Raw genomic sequence first — 22,578 nt, 5'->3', positions numbered from 1 at the left:
GGTAATATATAATTTGGATAATACAAAATTAATTTATTAATGTCTTAGCATTCATGTTTATGGACCGAGATTTTTTTAAACATAAATTCTGTAATGATCCATGAATTTAGAATGAAATTCTATATAGAGTTACATAAAGCAAATAGATCAGATAGATCAATTTCTATTATTGAAGAAAATAGTCTCTTGAATAGGTATACATTTTTTTCTCTAATTTTAATTTTTTTTAAGTTTTATTTGTTTGAATTTTATTTTTTTTATACAGCAGGTTCTTATTAGTTATCTATTTAAAACTTATTAGTGTAAACATGTCAATCTCCCAATTCATCACACCACCACCCCCACCCACCGCGGCTTTCCCCCCTTGGTGTCCATACGTTTGTTCTCTACATCTGTGTCTCTATCTCTGCCTTGCAAACCGGTTCATCTGTACGATTTTTCTAGATTCCACATATATGTGTTAATATACGATATTTGTTTTTCTCTTTCTGACTTACTTCACTCTGTATAACAGCCTCTAAGTCCATCCACGTCTCTACAAATGACCCAATTTCGTTTTTTTTTATGGCTGAGTAATATTCCATTGTATATATGGACCACATCTTTTTTGTCCATTCGTCTATCAGTGGGCATTTAGGTTGCGTCCATGACCTGGCTATTGTAAATTCTGCTGCGATGAACATTGAGAAGCATGAGTCTTTTTGAATCATGGTTTTCTCTGGGTATATGCCAAGTAGTGGGTATTGCTGGGTCATATGATAATTCTATTTTTAGTTTTTTAAGGAACCTCCATACTGTTTTCCATAGTGGCTGTATCAATTTACATTCCCACCAACAGTGCAAGAGGGTTCCCTTTTCTCCACACCCTCTCCAGCATTCGTTGTTTGTAGATCTTCTGATGATGCCCATTCTAACCAGTGTGAGGTGATACCTCACTGTAGTTTTGATTTGCATTTCTCTAATAATTAGTGATGTTGAGCAGCTTTTCATGTGTCCCTTGACTATCTGAATGTCTTCTTGAAGAGATGTCTATTTAGGTCTTCAGACCATTTTTTGATTGGGTTGTTTGTTTTTTAAATATTGAGCTGCATGAGCTGTTTATGTATTTTGGAGATTAATCCTTTGTCCGTTGATTCGTTTGCAAATATTTTCTCCTATTCTGAGGGTTGTCTTTTCCTCTTGTTTACGTTTTCCTTTCCTGTGCAAAAGTTTTTAAGTTTCATTAGGTCCCATTTGTTTATTTTTGTATTTATTTCCATTTCTCTAGGAGGTGGGTCAAAAAAGATCTTGCTGTGATGTATGTCAAAGAGTGTTCTTCCTATGTTTTCCTCAAAGAGGTTTATAGTGTCTGGTCTTACGTTTAGGTCTTTAATCCATTTTGAGTTTATTTTTCTGTATGGTGTTACGGAGTGTTCTAATTTCATTCTTTTACATGTAGCTGTCCAATTTTCCCAGCACCACTTATTGAAGAAGCTGTCTCTTCTCCATTGGATACCTTGCCTCCTTTGTCATAGATTAGTTGACCATAAGTGCGTGGGTTTATCTCTGGGCTTTCTATCCTGTTCCATTGATCTGTATTTCTGTTTTTGTGCCAGTACCATATTGTCTTGATTACTGTAGCTGTGTAGTATAGTCTGAAGTCAGGGATTCTGATTCCTCCGGCTCCATTTCTTTCCCTCAAGATTGCTTTGGCTCTTTGCGGTCTTTTGTTTCTCCATACAAATTTTAAGATTTTTTGTTCTAGTTCTGTAAAAAATGCCATTGGTAATTTGATAAGGATTGCATTGAATCTGTAGATTGCTTTGGGTATTATAATCATTTTCACAATATTGATTCTTCCAATCCAAGAACATGGTGTATCTCTCCATCTGTTTGTGTCACCTTTGAGTTTTTTCATCAGTGTCTTATAGTTTTCTGAGTACAGCTCTTTTACCTCCTTAGGTTGGTTTATTCCTAGGTATTTTATTCTTTCTGTTGCAGTGGTGAATGGGATTGTTTCCTTAATTTCTCTTTCTGATTTTTCATTGTTAGTGTATAGGAATGCAAGAGATTTCTGTGCATTAATTTTGTATCCTGCAACTTTACCAAATTCATTGATTAGCTCTAGTAGTTTCCTGGTGGCATCTTTAGGATTCTCTATGTATAGTATCATGTCATCTGCAAAACAGTGACAGTTCTAATTCTACTTTCCAATTTGTATTCCTTTTATTTCTTTTTCTTCTCTGACTGCCATGGCTAGGACTTCCAAAACTATGTTGAATAATAGTGGCGAGAGTGGACATCCTTGTCTTGTTCCTGATCTTAGAGGAAATGCTTTCAGTTTTTCACCATTGAGAATGAAGCTTGCTGTGGGTTTGTCATATGTGGCCTTTATTATGTTGAGGTAGGTTCCTTCTATGCCCACTTTCTGGAGAGTTTTTATCATAAATGGGTGTTGAATTTTGTCAAAAGTTTTTTCTGCATCTATTGAGATGATCATATGGTTTTTATTCTTCAATTTGTTAATATGGTGTGTCACATTGATTGATTTGTGTATATTGAAGAATCCTTGCATCCCTGGGATAAATCCCACTTGACGATGGTGTATGATCCTTTTAATGTGTTATTGGATTCTGTCTGCTAGTATTTTGTTGAGGATTTTTGCATCTATATTCATCAGTGATATTGGTCTGTAATTTTCTTTTTTTGTAGTATCTTTGTCTGGTTTTGATATCAGGGTGATGGTGGCCTCACAGAATGAGTTTGGGAGTGTTCCTTCCTCTACAATTTTTTGGAAGAGTTTGAGAAAGATGGGTGTTAGCTCTTCTCTAACTCTTTGATAGAATTCACCCGTGAAGCCATCTGGTCCTGGACTTCTGTTTGTTGGAAAATTTTTAACCACAGTTTCAATTTCATTGCTTGTGATTGGTCTGTTCACATTTTCTATTTCTTCCTGGTTCAGTCTTGGAAGGTTATACCTTTCTAAGAATTTGTCCATTTCATCCAGGTTGTCCATGTTATTGGTGTAGAGTTGCTTGTAATAGTCTCTTAGGATGCTTTGTATTTCTGCAGTGTCTGTTGTAACTTCTCCTTTTTCTTTTCTAATTTCGTTGATTTGAATCTTCTCCCTGTTTTTCTTGATGAGTCTGGCTAAAGGTTTATCAATTTTGTTTATCTTCTCAAAGAACCAGCTTTCAGTTTTATTGATCTTTACTAGTGTTTTCTTTGTTTCTAGTTCATTTATTTCTGCTCTGATCTTTATGATTTCTTTCCTTCTACTAACTTTGGGTTTTGTTTGTTCTTCTTTCTCTAGTTCCTTTAGGTGTAAGGTTAGATTGTTTATTTGAGATTTTTCTTATTTCTTTAGGTAGGATTGTATTGCTATAAACTTCCCTCTTAGAACGGCTTTTGCTACATCCCATAGATTTTGGATTGTATTGTTTTTGTTGTCATTTGTCTCTATGTATTTTTTGATTTCCTCCATGATTTCTTCAGTGATCTCTTGGTTATTTAGTAATGTATGGTTTAGCCTCCATGTGTTTGTGTTTTTTACATTTTATTCCCTGTAATTCATTTCTAATCTCATAGCGTTGTGGTCAGAAAAGATGCTTGCTATGATTACAATTTTCTTAAATTTACTGAAGCTTGATTTGTGACCCAAGATGTGATCTATCCTGGAGAATGTTCTGTGTGCACTTGAGAAGAACGTGTAGTCTGCTGTTTTTGCATGGAATGTCCTATAAATATCAATTAAATCTATCTGGTCTATTGTGTCATTTAAAGTTTGCATTTCCTTATTAATATTCTGTCTGGATGATCTGTCCATTGGTGTCAGTGTGGTGTTAAAGTCCCCCACTATTATTGTGTTACTGTTGATTTCCTCTTTTATAGCTGTTAGCATTCACCTTATGTATTGAGGTGCTCCTATGTTGGGTGCATATATATTTATAATTGTTGTATCTTCTTCTTGGATTCATCCCTTGATCATTACGTAGTGTCCTTCCTTGTCTCTTGTAACATTCTTTATTTTAAAGTCTATTTTATCTGATATGAGTATTGCTACTCCAGCTTTCTTTTGATTTCCATTTGCATGGAATATCTTTTTCCATCCCCTCACTTTCAGTGTGTATGTGTCCCTAGGTCTGAAGTGGGTCTCTTGTAGACAGCATATATATGGGTCTTGTTTTTGTGTCCATTCAGTGAGCCTGTGTCTTTTGGTTGGAGCATTTAATCCATTCACATTTAAGGTGATTATCAATATGTATGTTCCTATGACCATTTTCTTAAGTGTTGTGTGTTTGTTTTGTAGGTCCTTTTCTTCTCTTGTGTTTCAAACTTGGAGAAGTTCCTTTAGCATTTGTTGTAGAGCTGGTTTGGTGGTGCTGAATTCTCTTAGCTTTTGCTTGTCTGTAAAGCTTTTGATTTCTTCGCCAAATCTGAATGAGATCCTTGCCAGATAGAGTAATCTTGGTTGTAGGTTTTTCCCTTTCATCACTTTAAATATATCGTGCCACTCCCTTCTGGCTTGTAGAGTTTCTGCTGAGAAGTCAGCTGTTAACCTTTTGGGAGTTCCCTTGTATGTTATTTGTCGTTTTTCCCTTGTTGCTTTTAATAATTTTTGTTTGTTTTTAATTTTTGTCAAATTTGATTACTATGTGTCTCGGCATGTTCTTCCTTGGGTTTATCCTGCCTGGTACTCTCTGCGCTTCCTGAATTTGGTTGTCTATTTCCTTTCCCATGTTAGGGAAGTTTCCAACTATTATCTCCTCAATTTTTTTCTCGGGTCCTTTCTCTCTCTCTTCTCCTTCTGGGACCCCTATAATGCGAATGTTGGTGCGTTTAATGTTGTTCCAGAGGTCTCTTAGTCTGTCTTCATTTCTTTTCATTCTCTTTTCTTTATTCTGTTCTGCAGCAGTGAATTCCACCATTCTGTCTTCCAGGTCACTTCTCCGTTCTTCTGCTTCAGTTATTCTGCTATTGATTCCTTCTAGTGTAGTTTTCATTTCAGTTATTGTATTGTTCATTTCTGTTTGTTTGGTCTTTAATTCTTCTAGGTCTTTGTTAAACATTTCTTGCATCTTCTGATCTTTGCCTCCATTCTTTTTCCAAGGTCTTGGATCATCTTTACTCTCATTATTCTGAATTCTTTTTCTGGAAATTTGCCTATCTCCACTTCATTTAGTCATTTTTCTGGAGTTTTTTCTTGTTCCTTCATCTGGTACATAGTCCTCTGCCTTTTCATTTTCTCTATATTTCTGTGAATGTGGTTTTCATTCCACGGGCTTCAGGATTGTGGTCCTTCTTGCTTCTGCTGTCTGCCCTCCTGTGGATGAGGCTATCTAAGAGGCTTGTGCAAGCTTCCTGATGGGAGGGACTGGTGGTAGGTAGAGCTGGGTGTTGCTCTGTTGGGCAGATCTCAGTAAAACTTTAATCTGCTTGTCTGCTGATGGGTGGGGCTGGGTTGGTTGTTTGGCCTGAGGCAACCCATCACTGGAGCCTTCCTGGTCCTTGGTGGGGCCAATGGTGGACTCCAGGAGGGCTCAAGCCAAGCAGCACTTCACAGAATTTCTGCTGTCAGTGTCCTTGTCCCAATGGTAATCCACAGCCACCCCCCGCCTCTGCAGGAGACCCTCCAACACTAGCAGGTAGGTCTGGTTCAGTCTCCTATGGGGTCACTGCTCCTTCCCCTGCGTCCCGATGTGCACACTACTTTGTGTGTGCCCTCTAAGAGTGGAGTCTCTGCCTCCCGCACTCCTGTCGAAGTCCTGCAATCAAATCCCTCTAGCCTTCGAAGTCTGTTTCTCTGGGAATTCCTCCTCCTGTTGCTGGACCCCCAGGTTGGGAAGCCTGACCTGGGGCTCAGAACCTTCACTCCAGTGGGTGGACTTCTGTGGTATAAGTGTCCTCCAGTTTGTGAGTCACCCACCCAGTGGTTATGGGATTTGATTTAATTGTGATTGCGCCCTTCCTACTGTCTCATTGCGGCTTCTCCTTTTCTTTGGATGTGGGGTATCCTTTTTGGTGAATTCCAGTGTCTTCCTGTTGATGATTGTTCAGCAGTCAGTTGTGATTCCAGTGCTCTCACAAGAGGGAGTGAGCGCACGTCCTTCTACTCCACCATCTTGAACTAGTCTCCTAGGTTTACTTTCATACATAGGTTAGGCTATGACTACAAAATGAAACCTATTGGAAGCTGAAAAGTTTAGTCTCCGTCTATGGAATGCCCATTTCTGGAAAAATGGTAGGTCACATCTTTCATTCACCTGGTGGTCTGGAGTATCTGGTAGTTGTTTCATTGATCCAGCAGCTGAATGTCTGTTTTATGTAGGTACTAGATATCCAAGAGCCCTTTTACTGAGACTGGATGGATGGCATCTATCTTTGCTTCCTATCTGAATTTCCTCTTTCATCTCCCACCTTCCTCTCCCCAACTGAAACACACATACATATCCTGGCAAACTTCAGTTAGTTTCAGGAGTAAGTAAAACTAACCTTGATTGATCTCATATTTACATAAATTTGTAACTGCCTTTGGAGTTTTAAAACTAAAAAATCTACAGTATGACTTTTGTTCTCTGCCTTCTGAAGTGCTCTGCTTTCCAAGGGGCAGTGCTCATTCATTAATTCAGCAAATATAAATAGGGCATCTCATGTGTGACAGCCACTGAGGCTTGAGAGTTAGTCATGAATAAAACAGAAAACTGCTCTCATGGTACACTTTAGTATTTATAAAAAATATGCAAACATATTAAGTGTCAGGTGGTGAGAAATGAGATGATGAAAAATAAAGCAGGGTAAATTAAGAACCTAATACAGTCTGAATGAAGAAAAGAGTCAGGGGGCTATAGAAACTAAAACACATTAGTTACTATATCAAAAGTGTATTGCTACAGTATATTTTCGTAAGCTGGGTACGTAAAAGAGTAATGAGTTAATCTCATCGCCTTAAGGTTGAAACAATTTACAAGAATGTTTTCAAAGAACAATAATCTTTATAAATCAAAAGTATATTGGATTAAATTGTTTATTGATTAATTGCAGTAATTCAATGCCTACTTCTAATCATGTTAAAGTGTAATGCTACTAATTAATAATAAAATTAAAGTGATTTTCTGTAACCTTTGAATTACTATGAAAGTAAAGTAGAAAGCCGAGTTTTATATATGAATAATCTGTTTTATGCCTACACATCTAACCTAAAGGAAACTTGCACATTTGACCAGGGGATATCTTTTATAATTTGCCACATATTACTCTGTCAGGTGACCTTTTCAAGATGACTTTCTCAATATTTTAGGGAACTCTCATTAAATAGTAATCACTTATCACACCAGTGTAAAAACCCCTCTCTATATATCTGTATAGATATTGATATATGGATATAAAGAAACATATATATTATGTATTTTGCAAGGTAACATATTGAAGGAAAAGTAGGAGGAAGTTACATCTAAGTATATCAGAAATCATTACTTTAACATTTAGTTTTGAAGTGAGTAGCTTGGAAGAAAGAAAGGATGAAAAGTTGGAATGGAGAAGAGATAGAGAAAGAAGGAGAAAAAATATGTATATAGGAACTGCATGGGTTTGTCTACGATGGCCATGTCTTCTCCCAGTATGAGGTAAGACATTCCCTGCCCTCTCATTAGGCTACAACATGATGACAATAACTTTCTTAATTATACTCCCATCTGAGATGATCTTTTCCATGATCAATTCCAAGCATTGTTCACCTCTCATTTCTCCATGAACTTCTTTCTAGTTTTCTACAAATGAGTTATTAATTTGTGCTCTGAATTGTCTTAAAGAAATAGTTCTTAACTAAAATATTTTATTGATCTTAATTTTTTTCAGTTTTGTTAGCCCTGAGGTTCTGTCAAATTATAGGCACCCTGAGGGTAAGGGCAATATTAACACTATAGATACTATTAACATAGTAGATGTTAATAAATTTTATTAGGCTGAAATGAATTGAACTTTAGTACCATTCAATGTCCTGATAAAGAAATTAGGGCCTAAACATGGTAAATGGTTTGTTTATGGTGAGAGAGTTACTACATATATGTGTGTGCTTCGTTCTTATTCTACATTTAAGCCATCGTATGCTTATTCACTTGTATGGTTTTAAGTTAGCCTCATCTGATAATTGTATTTAGCTGTCATCTGCAAGTGAACTTGCTTTCAAGTCTCAAATGACTCTCTACCACTTTATAGTTACTTGCTAAAAACTTTTATAGCTGGATTGCTTTAAAAATAGAGGAATACTCAACCCAGAACATCCTTTATAAACAAAAGTTATGTAGGTTTCTCTGATATTTGAAAAAAACATTGCCATGATAGTTTTATGAGTTAATTTTGACTATTCCTAAAATTACTGATGCCATCATTGTTAATATACATTTTGAAACAGCAGCCTGTTGAGAACTTAAATGCTGGTACTTTTAAAATCCCACCCCATATGTCTCACTCAAATGAAAATTTTATTAAATTGGCTTTCTGAATCTTACATTTTCCTTTTACCTGGATACTCCGAGATGGCAGTGTTTGCTCAGAATAGATCTCACTCTAAATTTTTGCAGTTTTCTCTATAAAATATTTGGGATATATTTCTATTTTTAGTAATAAATTAGAAAATGCTAATTTTCTTAAACATGCTTTTCTGATGAAAATTTATCAGCTCTAATCAGAGTTTTGCACACATTTTTCCCTAGTGAGTATTTAATTGGCATACCTGGATTCAATGTTTGCCTACTTTATTAAACTCAGTTCTGAAATCAGAAGATATATTTAGGACTATGCAATAAGTTTAATTATTAAAATATCCTAGGCTGTGTCAAACATTGGAGGAATGTGAAAAAGAATACATTCTAGTATTTCTTAAATTTGTTTTTATTTTTTAATATAATCCTTTAAAGACAGCAATCATAAAATTCTAAGCAAATTATACAAGTTACTTTATCTCTTTGCCTCCTAAACCATGATAAATGAAAAACTGACTCCAGAGAAGAAAGGCTGCCATCACTTTTGTTAACATTTTTAAGAATCTGAAAACTTTTCCAGAAAACCTTCTAAATGTTTTCATCTTAAATTATGTGTCAGCAAATGGTGACACTCAGGAATGTCGTACTTTGAGATTTCTTGGCTGTTATTTTGGTTTCCTATTTGTCCAGAGTGACTCAGAATTGATCCTGCCTGATATTGAATATATCATATGTATGGTTAGGTGTTCCCTTCAAGTAAGAGAGTCCAGTGCTGTAAGCCAGTTACCAGTGGTTAGAGAGGCCAATGTTCAACTTGGGTTGGGATGGAATGCTGAGAATGGCACATGAAAAATGAATGTTTGGATGAGATATAGGAGTCCAGATTGAGTTCCTGAGCTCTAATTTTGCTGGTCTGTGTGGCATCAGGTAAGCTCTTCTCGGTCTGTTGTTCTTGCTACTGCAGGGTACATTAGCATTCTGACTGGTGGTTTAGACCTTCAGATATCTATATAGATGGAGGCCCATTTAGTTTTAGACACATATAAGGACAAAAGAACACCAAAGGTATTCCAAATTACTTTCTGGATTTTCTTTTCTTGAGTGTGAGTAATTGAATAAGAAAAATAAGAGTTTATTCTCTAGAGTTTGACTTATTTGGGTTTGAATTTCAGTCTTCTCACTTTTTCTTGTGTCGTCGTTGGCAAGTTGCGTAACCTCTCTGTGCCTCAGAGTAATCACCTATAAAATGAGGGTAATACCATGTAATACTGAGACTAAAACCAACGCATGTGCCTGGTATGTAGAAGACAGCTAAAAACAAGTGTTTATTATCATCATAATCATCATTTTACTCAAAACAGGCTCTCGTTGGCCTTTTTGGTATTAAGGGTATTGTTGAGGATGGATGGGTGAGCAGGGAATCATGACATAATCTCAGGCGTGTTTAGTAATACTGACTCTGTTCAAAGATGACCAAAGGGCATCTTGGAGAAGTTAGTCAAGTAATTCAGATGAGGTCACATTGTTAGTCAGAGGAAGGGCTGAATTAAACCTCCAAGTCCCTCATATTCTGGCCAATGATTTTGTTCTTTCTTTCTTTTTATTATGTCACCCTAGTATAAGTATTCATCAAAAGTTTATAAAACACCATGTTGGCTCTTCTGGAAATTCTTCTGCCTTTTATACATATGTGGAAGCAGCTATAAGCATCCCGGCAGGGAGAACATTAGCAAAATTCATAGAACCTACTACTCCTGAGACAAATAACAGTGAAGGTGGAGTATGAATTGCACTGAAATTGGAGCCCAGTTATAGAATGCCTGGGGGTATGTGCTGTGGGTTTACCTAGTCTTTGTGAAAGTAATACCATCCTACTTTTAACTTATTGGTGTGTTTGTGTGTGTGTGGTCCTAAATTATCAAATGTTTATTTAAATTAGGAATCTTAAAGCCAATTCACATAGGATTTTTTTATTTTTATTTTTATTTTCACATTTTTTTAAAGGCCAGGTCAAAATTCAGTGAAGTAGGACAATTGATGTATATACATGTGATTGCATAATTTAGTCTCCCCTGTATAACCACTCTGTATTACCAATTAAATACTCTCCAGGTTACTCATTATTCTTACTGAGTATCTTCAGCTCCTGTTTAGGTAGTATATTTTGGTTTGGTTTTCTTCTCTTTAAATAAATTTCACACTTCACTAACTATTACAGTGTGAATAGCCCAGTTGCAAATATGAGTTAATAGCTAAATGGTCTTGGCAATTACTTTTCAATAGAAAGAAATATTTGGGAAAGAAGTTAAATGCAGCTAGAGATTTTATAGGCATCTGGCTCCCCATGAATATTCATAAACCTGTATATATACCCATACATGCACATATTATTATGTGGTCTATTAAGATACTGTAAAAAATATTAAAGGAAGAAGTATCTCCTTGTATTTCTGGTTGCTTAAAGAGAAAAGGGAAAGAGAAAAAGAGACAATGCAATAATGATCTGCCTTGAAAATTACTCCATTTCTGTTGCAGAAAATAACCATTCACTTATTCTCCAGTTACTATCTACTTAATTACCATGTGAATACTCTGTAATTATATATCCATCGTTGTCCTTTAGATTACATGATTGTGTTTGGTGCTGCTATGCAGTTCTTAGTGTAATTACCCTGCACAGGTTATAACAATTTTAATATTGTGAATATAAAGTGTTATTATATAATTTCATGGTAATCTCTATTTTCCTAGCACAAATTAATTGCATTTCATTATTGCTCTTTCTTATCATATACAGAAACCTCAATTGTTATGCCATTCAGGTCAGTAAAATGCTCAAAACTTATGAGCTGGAATGTTCCAAAGGAAGGAAGATTTTGTTGGTAATAATATATGTAGGCTCTTGCCACAGTGGACATTATTCAGATCAGTTTTAATTGCTTTTTTCTTCTTGTTTTAACCTTTTAATTGGCTTGTCAGCTCTCTAGAGCTGGTGTCCTGTCTTGTATTTCTGAACTCTTCTCACAGCTCCCAGTATACAATTAGACACATGCATGTCCTCAGCAAATAATTACACATCCACCACTTCCATTTTGTCATCATGGTGTTTAAAATTAGATCAACTATATTGTTCCACCTGCTTTTCTTTCCATAAATTCCAGACTGTTGCTGTTGAACACTTACTGGCCAATCTGACTAGCCTCTTTTATCTTCAGCCTTCAATCTTCAACTCCTTCCCTATTTCATCCTCTCTACCAAAATGTCTCCTGTCACCTGTGTTTTCTTCTAACCTTCCTTCTTTTAGTCTACCACAATTTTTTTTTTAACTTTCTCTCAGTTCCAATAATTATTAAGCTAAATTTAAAATTTGGAGGGAAAAAGATGATTGTGTTGGGGAAAGTGCGTGTATGTGTGTGTGTCTGTGTGTCAGAAAATAGAAGATGATCCCTTTGTGGTACACCTTGGTTTTAACAAACCACCAACATTCCTAACTCTTTTATTCTTTGGGAGGAATTAAGTTTTTTATTTAGATTTGTCTACTGCTTCATAATCGGTAACATTTCACTTAGTCAAAACTGAAATATGAAAAAAAGCAGAAGGTTATGAAACTTCTGCAAAGGTAATTTCACATAGATAATTGATAGAGTGATAAATGAGTCATTAATAAAAATACCAATATATTTTAGTTAAGAACATGCATATCTATCTTATAGAAAGATTACTTTCAAAATGGTTTTAAAGCATTTTTGATGCTTAAAGTGGTAAGCTGTGTAGGATAACTATTTTCAGTGCTCTAGGATAAAAAAATTGTTCTTCCAGTTATGGTTAGACTTCTCTCTGTTTCTGAGCTTATCAAGGAAGACTCCTTAGAACCAAAGTGAACAATTGCATACCATAGGAGCCTTCTCATATAATATTCTTCTTCATACTTTGCTAAATTTCTGCTGAATTGGGAAGTGCTAATGAAGTATTCCTTTTATTAAATAAATAACTGAAGATAGTTAGAATTTAAATATGAGTATGTAGTAATTATTTGAGAGTGTATAGAGAGGAGACACTGATAAAAATACAGCATATATTTATACAAGTTTTACATAGATGCTTGTAATTCAAAGTGGATTATAGCTGAAAAGAGAATGAGAGAGAAATTAGGTAGCATTCCTATGACTTACTGTACATTCCTGTCATGATATTGAGACAGTTGCAGAGAACATGAACTCTGGTTGAGTCAATCAATTTGCAAATAGTACCATCAGGTGTTTCAAACTTTTTCCTGGACTTGCATATAGTATGTGACATGATTAAACTTGAAATATCAGAGAGCTTTTGAAGGAGTTATTTCGATTTACAAATATCCAGTGCTTGAGTGATAGTTTAAATACAAGATGCTGAAGTCCCCTATCAAGTAAGATCTACTTTCTCCTGTGTTCAGAAATCTTGGAGTTGGAATTGAATAAATAGGGAAGGCTTTAAGAGGAGAAAGAAAGAAGGAAAGAGAGAGAGGGAGGGAGGGAGGGAGGGAATATATATTAAAAGTGTTGGGCCCAAGAATCCTAACAGTGATGCAGAAAACAATCCAGCCAGACATAAAATTCAGCATCCTCTACATGTTCCACATCTTAAGCCTAACAGTGGGAGATAGTCAGAAAATTTTCGTAGGTAGGCATTGGGAAGCCACTCTGGCAGGGCTGGAGTATAGTGAGCAGCTCTTTGTCCCTAAGCTTCAATTTAGCATAGAGTGCTAAACATGTAAACTGGGAAAAATGAAATGTCTTCCATTTGAATATCTGTAGAGAAAGGGTTCTGAGCCTAAAATTATTTCTGCCTTTTTTAGAGGGAAAACATGGCATGGCTTAACAGCATGCAATTTAGAATTATTTATTAAACTGTATATTCTAACATCTGTTTACTTCACAATTTTATATTAGCAAACATTTCTTTACATTCTTTAGGTTCCATTTTTAGGCCATGAGACCAGTCAACTGCAATTGAATAATGTGCATCTGACATGCTTCAAAAAATATTAAAAGCATTAAAGGGTGGAGGATTTCCTTTTTATTTAAACATCTTTATTGGAGCATAATTGCTTTACAATGGTGTGTTAGTTTCTGCTTTATAACAAAGTGAATCAGCTATACATATACATATATCCCCATATCTCCTCCCTCTTGCGTCTCCCTCCCACCCTCCCTATCCCAACCCTTTAGGTGGTCACAAAGCACCGAGATGATCTCCCTGTGCTATGTGGCTGCTTCCCACTAGCTATCTATTTTATATTTGGTAGTGTATATATGTCCATGCCACTCTCTCAATTTGTCCCAGCTACTCTTCCCCCTCCTCGTGTCAAGTCCAATCTCTACATCTGCATCTTTATTCCTGTCCTGCCCCTCGGTTCTTCAGAACCATTTTTTTTTTTTTAGATTCCATATATATGTGTTAGCATACGGTATTTGTTTTTCTCCTTCTGACTTACTTCACTCTGTATGACAGACTCTAGGTTCACTACAAATAACTCAATTTCGTTTCTTTTTATGGCTGAGTAATATTCCATTGTATATATGTGCTGCATCTTCTTTATCCATTCATCTGTCAATGGACACTTAGTTGCTTCCATGTCCTGGCTATTGTAAATAGAGCTGCAATGAACATTGTTGTACATGACTCTTTTTGAATTATGGTTTTCTTAGAGTATATGCCCAGTAGTGGGATTGCTGGGTCGTATGGTAGTTCTATTTTCAGTTTTTTAAGGAACTTCCATACTGTTCTCCATAGTGGCTATATCAATTTACATTCCCACCAACAATACAAGAGGGTTCTCTTTTCTCCACACCCTCTCCAGCATTTATTATTTGTAGATTTTTTTGATGATGGCCATTCTGACTGGTGTGAGGTGATACCTCATTGTAGTTTTGATTTGCATTTCTCTAATGATTGGTGATGTTGAGCATCCTTTCGTATGTTTGTTGGCAATCTGTATTTGCAGATGACATGATACTATACATAGAGAATCCTAAAGATGCTACCAGAAAACTACTAGAGCTAATCAATGAATTTGGTAAAGTAGCAGGATACAAAATCAATGCACAGAAATCTCTTGCATTCCTATACACTAATGATGAAAAATCTGAAACAGAAATTAAGGAAACACTCCCATTTACCATTTCAACAACAAAAAGAATAAAATACCTAGGAATAAACCTACCTAAGGAGACAAAAGACCTGTATGCAGAAAGTTATAAGACACTGATGAAAGAAATTAAAGATGATACAAACAGGTGGAGAGATATACCATGTTCTTGGATTGGAAGAATCAACATTGTGAAAATGACTATACTACCCAAAGCAATCTACAGATTCAATGCAATCCCTGTCAAACTACCACTGGCATTTTTCACAGAACTAGAACAAAAAATTTCACAATTTGTATGGAAACACAAAGACCCTGAATAGCCAAAGCAATCTTGAGAAAGAAAAATGGAGCTGGAGGAATCAGGCGCCCAGACTTCAGACTATACTACAAAGCTACAGTAATCAAGACAGTATGGTACTGGCACAAAAGCAGAAATATAGATCAATGGAACAGGATAGAAAGCCCAGAGATAAACCCATGCACATATGGTCACCTTATTTTTGATAAAGGAGGCAAGAATATACAATGTGGAAAAGACAGCCTCTTCAATAAGTGGTGCTGGGAAAACTGGACAGCTACATGTAAAAGAATGAAATTAGAACACTCCCTAACCCCATACACAAAAATAAACTCAAAATAGATTAAAGACCTAAATGTAAGGCCAGACACTATAAAACTCTTAGAGGAAAACATAGGAAGAACACTCTTTGACATACATCACATCAAGATCCTTTTTGACCCATCTCCCAGAGAAATGGAAATTAAAACAAAAATAAACAAATGGGACCTAATGAAACTTAAAAGCTTTTGCACAACAAAGGAAACCATAAACAAGATGAAAAGACAACCCTCAGAATGGGAGAAAATATTTGCAAATGAAGCAACTGACAAAGGATTAATCTCCAAAATTTACAAGCAGCTCATGCAGCTCAGTATCAAAAAAAACAAAGAACCCAATCCATAAATGGACAGAAGACCTAAACAGACATTTCTCCAGAGAATTTCCTTTAAAGCATAAAAAGTGGACCATGAATTCCTTTAAAAAATATCGTCTGTAAAGAGAAAAGCTATTAGCCTGGTTAGCAAATTAAGCAGAATTTATAAAATATTCTCATTGTAGCTTATATGCCATTAGATTAAAAAATCTTGCTATGGAAAAATAATATACATAGAAATGTTTAAAATCACAGGTATACAGTTCAATAATTTATCCCCAGGTGTACATACCAGTGTAAACCAACATTCAGGTCAAAAATAAACATTATAATTACCTCAGATGCCCCCTGGTGTTCTTCATCACTATCCCTTTCCTTCTCCTCAAAAATAACTCATTTTTGACTCTTAAAACCATAGATTAGTTTTGCCTTTTGAAGTTATATAAATAAAAAAGTAGTATATATATTTTTCTGTCCAGCATTTTTCTCTCAATATTATTTTTGTGAGATTCATCCATGTCGTTGTGTATAACTGTAATGTCTTCATTTTTCATTGATCTCTTTACATATAAATATACATATATATATGAACTACAGTTTCTCCGTTCTTCTTACAATGGGCATTTAGATTATTTTCTGTTTTCGGCTATTTCTAAAAATATTGCTGTGCATATTATGTACATGTTTTTGTGCACATGTACATGCTTTTCTCTGGGATATACAGTATATTAAGAGTAAAAATGCTAGGTCATAAAGTGTGGTTATGTTCAAATTTAGTATATACTGTCAATTGTTTCCCAAATTGGTTGAACCAGTTTATATTCCCACTACTAGTGTATGAGAGTTTCTGCTATTTGTTGTCAATTTGGTATGTGTGCAATGGTATTTCTTTGAGCTATTAATTTGTATTTCCTTGATTACTAATGAGTTGTATATATTCTCACATCTTTATAATCTTAGTCTAAAACATTTAATTTATGCACCAAAACTAGTTATAATTAGTAAATTGTAGGTAGGTTTTTAACTTTGACCTTTAGCACCCTAGATAAGTGCAAACTGTTCCTTGCTACAGTATGGTGTAGGGCAATCATCAACCCTCAGAATGTTAACCCAGTTTTTCAAGTTTCTTAGGTCTTCTCAGTGATGTGATTATAAAAAAAAGTGGTTCAAAATTTTAGGTTAAAAATTACATTTTAATTAGGGCTCACAAATTAGTCAAGAAATAAGCTATTTTAGTCAAATCAAATCTATTTACGATTATGAGACAATGTAGTCCCTTTGCTAATCAGTAAATTGTTTTCCGATTTCTTACATTCCCTTGTTCCCAAATTCTATCTACTCAACCAGTCCCACGGGGATCACCTGGGCCTCATTTATGATCTATAAATTGGAATCCAGGGGTGGTGGTGGATGAAAGGGAAAGACACTGGAATTTTTATTTGCAAATAAGTTACCTACATGATTCTGATGAATTATCCACTGTGGAAAAACCTCATAATATGAAGATCTTGGACAGATACATCAGCTGACTTCTATGTCCCATCAGAAAAATGAACCAGGACCAAAGAATGAAATTTAAAGCAATTAGAGACAATATTAAAAGAGCTCTCTGTCAATAAGTGGTATGTAGCAACCTGACGAAGGAAAATTTTTCTTTAGAGATTTCTGCATAGGAGATGGTACTAGATGATTATGTAGGCTGCTGCTAATACATTCTTCGTAAATAAAAACAGAAGCTGTGCTGTGTAAACTCTACCTGCCAAGCCTAGAACAACTACAGATAGACATCATAATGGACAGATACTAACACTGACTTAATTTTTAGATCTCCACGTCTCTCACCTTTCGAAAGTGCTGCTTTCCTTACATACAGCCAAGACCCTTAGTAATAAGCTTCAGCATGGAATTGCAACAAGGGCACTTGGCATAAAGCAACAGCAAGCAGAAGAATGCTTGAAATAAATTTCCATAAATATGAAGCAAGCCTGTCAGTAAATTTAATTTCTGTCTGATTTAATAAACAGCTAGATAAATACACAAACATGAAAATTATAAATTATGTTTTAATTTTTCTCACCTACCATAACTGTCTTATTGCAGGTTAAAGTTTATAAATTGTAATTTTTATCTCAGCTAATCTCATTTACCATTGCTTCATGGTTAGATAGCTAAAATGAAATTGCAGCTCCAAACACAAAGTCTGGGATCAATTTGACCAGTTCTTCTGCTTACGATTATTTGTACTATAAATTTCAATATTTTGAATATGGTAAATTCGAATACATTGATATGTCAACAGACATACAAACTTGTTTTTCAAAAGACAGGCAGAATATCTAATTGCAAAGTCAATGTGGTTCTTATATTATTAAATGGTCTTTGTTTTATTACTGACGTTCAAGAGGTATAGAAATATTTGAGGAAGACTTCCTTTGTGGTTGAGAAAATTGTCTGTAGTGCTCAGTAGGAAACATCTTCCAAAGTAAAGGGCTCAGCTACAGGGAGGTTTTCCCTCTGACTGATGGGGAGGTTAGGTTCTCACCTAGGAGGGGGCAATAGTCTAGACTTCTGTTATCACTTTCTACCCATGATGGATCAGTTAGTCTTCCAGTCTACCTTTCTATTAGGGTTCCATGAGAGGCACACCTCCTATCTGCTTACCTGCCCAGGCGTTTGGAAATACTGGGCCTGTTCTGGCTCATAGAGGGAGGCTTCTTTCCACCACACCAAAAGCTAGTGAAGAGGTAGGATTTCCCTACTCACCACTCACTACCCTGTTCTCTGGATGAAAAGAGATGCAAAGAGGGACAAAGATAAATGACATCTAAAGAAATCTTGAGCATTTCTGTTCATTTCAGAATAACAGTAATATTTCTCATTAGAAGGAAAGCTGAGGAAACTTGTGAACTTAAACTTTAAAACTCAGAACCAAAAGAGTTTGTCACTTAGTATTATATCAATATAACCCATCTCCTCCTAGAAAGATGAAATGATGCCTAACTCAGGCAAAAAGAGGAACCAATGACATTATTAAAGAATTCTGGTTACATGCAGTTACAGGCTGCTTTTGTAAATTAATCTACCTATTCTCTGACCATTTTAAAATATTAAGTGAAAGGTAACATTTATTGTGACTCAAGAAAAAAATCTTGAAATATTTCAAGAAATTTCATTTCTATGTTGTGCATTCTTTCTAGATGTGTGTCATCACTACTGTGTGAATTCTGAATCCTGTACCATTGGGGATGACGGAAGTGTGGAGTGTGTCTGTCCAACACGCTACGAAGGACCAAAATGCGAGGTTGACAAATGTATAAGGTGCCATGGGGGACACTGCATTATAAATAAAGACAGTGAAGATATATCTTGCAAGTAAGTAGACAGCTAGCTTACTTTATAAAAACATTTGAACCCAAAAGGACATAGCAATCCAGAAATAAACAGAGAAAACAATGTAAAACAATTCTAAAATTCAATATGGCAACCATTCCATTCTCTCTCTCTCTCTCTCTTTTTTTCTTTTTTGGCTAGAGATAGAGTTCAATTCATTTTGATTAAACCAAAACTTATTAAAAACCTATTATGTACATCTGTGTAATATGAACATTTATCATGTAATGACATGATCAGGTCATTGCCTATATAGAATATTCCTAATAGTAAGCAAGTAAAAGTGAAATGCAACATACTTTCAAAAAGCTGTATGTAATACTTCTAAATTAGAATAGCTCAGGCTTTTGTTTCATCATTATTATCAACAACGAGTGTTTGCCTTTCTGATTTTACAAAATGATCCTTTGGGGAAGAAGCAGAAAACCTATCTAATGGAAATAACATTTAATCTTTTTATCTGACTTTGAAAATTATTGTACAAAATAAGTAGAAGGAATAATGTTTCCTAGGAAGCAACTACAACAAAAATGTCCAAGTTAGATTTTGATTACATTGCCTTTTGCTCTTTGGCTTTAAGATCAAGTGAATGGAAAACAGAACTTTGCAGCTAAAGAGTAATGCCATTCAGTTTCTAGCATGAAACAAATTTAGGCCACTGGAGTTAGAGATCAATTCTCACTCTGAACTTCTTTTAACAGGTTTTTTAAAAAAAGGGCTCATAAAGGACTGTACTCTATCACTTGCCCTAGGAGTATAATAAACGAGCATATGCGATAAGAAAGCACGCCTTAAAGGGTTCATGTCACAGCTTCCACCAAGACAGCTCTGCAAGGGTGCCAGCCCTGAGTTATGTTGCTCTGCCAAACAAGGCCCCATAAAATTTTGTTACAGACAGCATCGACATTTTTTTCTTTTTTATTTACTCTCATTTTAGAATTACTCCATGTATGATTTGTGTTATCACTATAAATGACATTTACTCAAACCCTCAAACTGTGTCCTTTGAAAGTACATTATTTTTAACTAAAGTAATTTAAAATATGACTAATTATAATATATGCCTTTGATAAGTACATAAAAGCAAAATGCGTTTTCATATAAACTACCAAAATCATGTTTGCTCATTAAGCTCATCAGTTTTTTGTGATGAAACTTTAGCATGACAGAACTTGATTTTAATTACTGAGCATACATCTTTCTTTATGTCCAGTGTACCATGTCAGGAATGCACTGTAGAATCTTCTTCACAGCCCCATCCCAGTCACACAGGGAATCATGGACCATCGTATAAGAAAGGCTATGAGCCATAGTTTGCAACCTAGTTTATCTTGGAGAAGCTCATGCAGAGACACACACCCTGTTTCCATCACACAGGGCAGTTCCGTGTGAGGAATGAAGGGCCGAACTCTTAGGACCCTCGGTACTGCCTCCTTAACAGAGAATACTGGCTTCACCAACCTAGAAACACTAGAACCTCATAACCTGAGTAGGCTTTTGAAGGTCCAACATTATAGTTCTTGACTCTTAAAAGATCTTTCTGGAAAACTATATGTAAGAATGGATAAATAATAGTTGCTAGCAGTGAGTTGATAGTGGAAGTTTAAAGATAAGAGTATAATATTTGATTTATCAGATAGGCTATAATAACATATGAACATGATAGTACAAACAGGACTCTTTGGGTATTTTGAAACTTTAAGTTTGTTTTCATTTCTATGATACTTTTCATCTTAGCATTAACTAAAGCTTGCAGAGATGTTGGGATTTCTATTTCATGGGTAAAGAACTGATACTAAAACAAAATCACAACTGAGTTAAATATTTTTTTACTGAAATGGGAAAATTCAAGTTGCATGTATACTTGCGATTCCAAAGAGTCATGTATTTCTAATGCACAGCCTATGAGCTGTCAACTTCAGTAAAGAATAGATGCTCTGTCAATTATAATGAGTATAATCTTTGAAACAGAGCTAATTGTGTATTTTTCTTTCTTCCTCAGTAAATATTATTGAAGAAAGTCTTGATCATAATTTTGAATAGCCTAAATAATACCACTGTGATGTCAAATTGTTATGAGAATTCTTTCTCTTTACCGGACAACTGCTAATTACAAAGTGTGTCTGCATGCACGCACATGTAACATTTCTAAGAAATGAAATTATGATGAAAACCTACATTAAAATATAAGTTGTACTCTTTGATGTATTACAATGATTTGGATAACTTGTATTTCACATTTGAAATATCTACAAAGTTCTGTCTAAAGTTTAGGATTCAAACAAAACCTTTAGAAGGAGAACAGGGCAACATCTCTTATAACTCTTGGAAGCAGAAGTTTAAAAGCAATCGATAATTAGAATATTTTTCTCTTTTAAAAGATGATATTTGGTGTATAGTTATCTTTTTGTGAAAAATTCTTTAATGTATGATGAGCTAATTTTTCTCTTTGATGTTGTCCCTTTGATTGAACATGAAACTATAACTTTCTGCTCTTCGATTTTCAAGGAGGCTGGGCAAGGAGAGCAAGGAAAAGTCTCCCAGATCCATTTAACATATCAGACACCACTACCATTAAATATGTACTTGACTCACTTTGCATCCATATTCGTATGGCTCTATAGATTATAAAGAATGTGATATTCTTTGTTAAATCTTGGAAACTTTAAACCACTACCTTCTTCCCCATGTTTAGTTCCACTTTCATGTGTCTCCATTTCATATCTGGTATATAATTGACTCACTGCTTCTGTTTATCTTGAAAAGAAATGTGATTTTTAAATCCAGGTTCTTAAAAAGAAATCTTTAAATTAAACTTCTGGGAAAGTGTAAGCAGTTCAGTGCATTTCCAGCAGCCCTACCACCCACAAGAGGCCAAATAAATATGCACAGAATAAATAAACTATGGGATTGCTAACCAATTATTTCAGATATCTAACCTATCATTGGGAATTTCTCTTTGATGGATGTACTGCAATAGGTACCCACCATGAAGAAGATCAAAGTGATCAATCAGTGACATTGCAGCCTGATTTCTTTATCAAGGTTATGTCCAGATTTATTGTGATACCATTGATTACTTCATAGCACTTAGTACTAACATGATCTCATAATCGGAATATTGACATGATCCATTGTGATTCTGGTCTGGGCCAAGGCTTGTATGATTCTATTACCATACTTCTCATAGAAGAGTTTCTCTCAGTAATTTGGAATGTCAATATACTTTTCTCTGTTCCACCAACAATTTTCAATGTCCGATCTAATAGTATTAGTTTATTCATTTATTTATTTAAAAATATAACATGGCAAGTAAGAAATTTCTGTAATTTTCCTCTTATCATTATGCTTGTTTTTCCCATGTAGCAATAGCCACAGTGCTTATTCTTATCCCAGACAGGTAATGTACTATAAATTAGAAGCATTTCCAAAAATTTTCCAAGAAAGCCTACCTCATTACTTTGTTGCCATATTGCATATTGTTCCTATAATATTACTGTTTATTTTTGCAATGAACTGTTAACGTTTTTTCCTTTAGAATAAAAAGAGTTTGACACTAATTATAGTACATATTCAGGGAGAAACAGTGGGGTAAAAGTGACTACAGAATAGTTCTATGCTTTCGTACAAAATGTGGAGTCTAAAACTCATAACAGTTCTTTGG

General features: G+C 35.1%; 1 protein-coding gene across 1 annotated transcript in view; it reads left to right on the top strand.

Annotated features, from left to right (window-relative positions):
* Nucleotides 1-22,578, top strand: part of LRP1B (LDL receptor related protein 1B) — a gene marked incomplete at its 5' end in the record, with an annotated part of 1,521,642 nt that overhangs the window by 1,464,170 nt on the left and 34,894 nt on the right. The window contains one exon of the mRNA XM_061199746.1: nucleotides 18,722-18,896. Coding sequence (XP_061055729.1) covers nucleotides 18,722-18,896 — 175 coding nt within the window. The remainder of the gene's footprint in view (nucleotides 1-18,721; nucleotides 18,897-22,578) is intronic.

The sequence above is a fragment of the Eubalaena glacialis genome, chromosome 1 (assembly GCF_028564815.1).
Source record: "Eubalaena glacialis isolate mEubGla1 chromosome 1, mEubGla1.1.hap2.+ XY, whole genome shotgun sequence".
Taxonomy (NCBI): domain Eukaryota; kingdom Metazoa; phylum Chordata; class Mammalia; order Artiodactyla; family Balaenidae; genus Eubalaena; species Eubalaena glacialis.
This window is presented reverse-complemented; position numbering and strand designations above follow the sequence as displayed.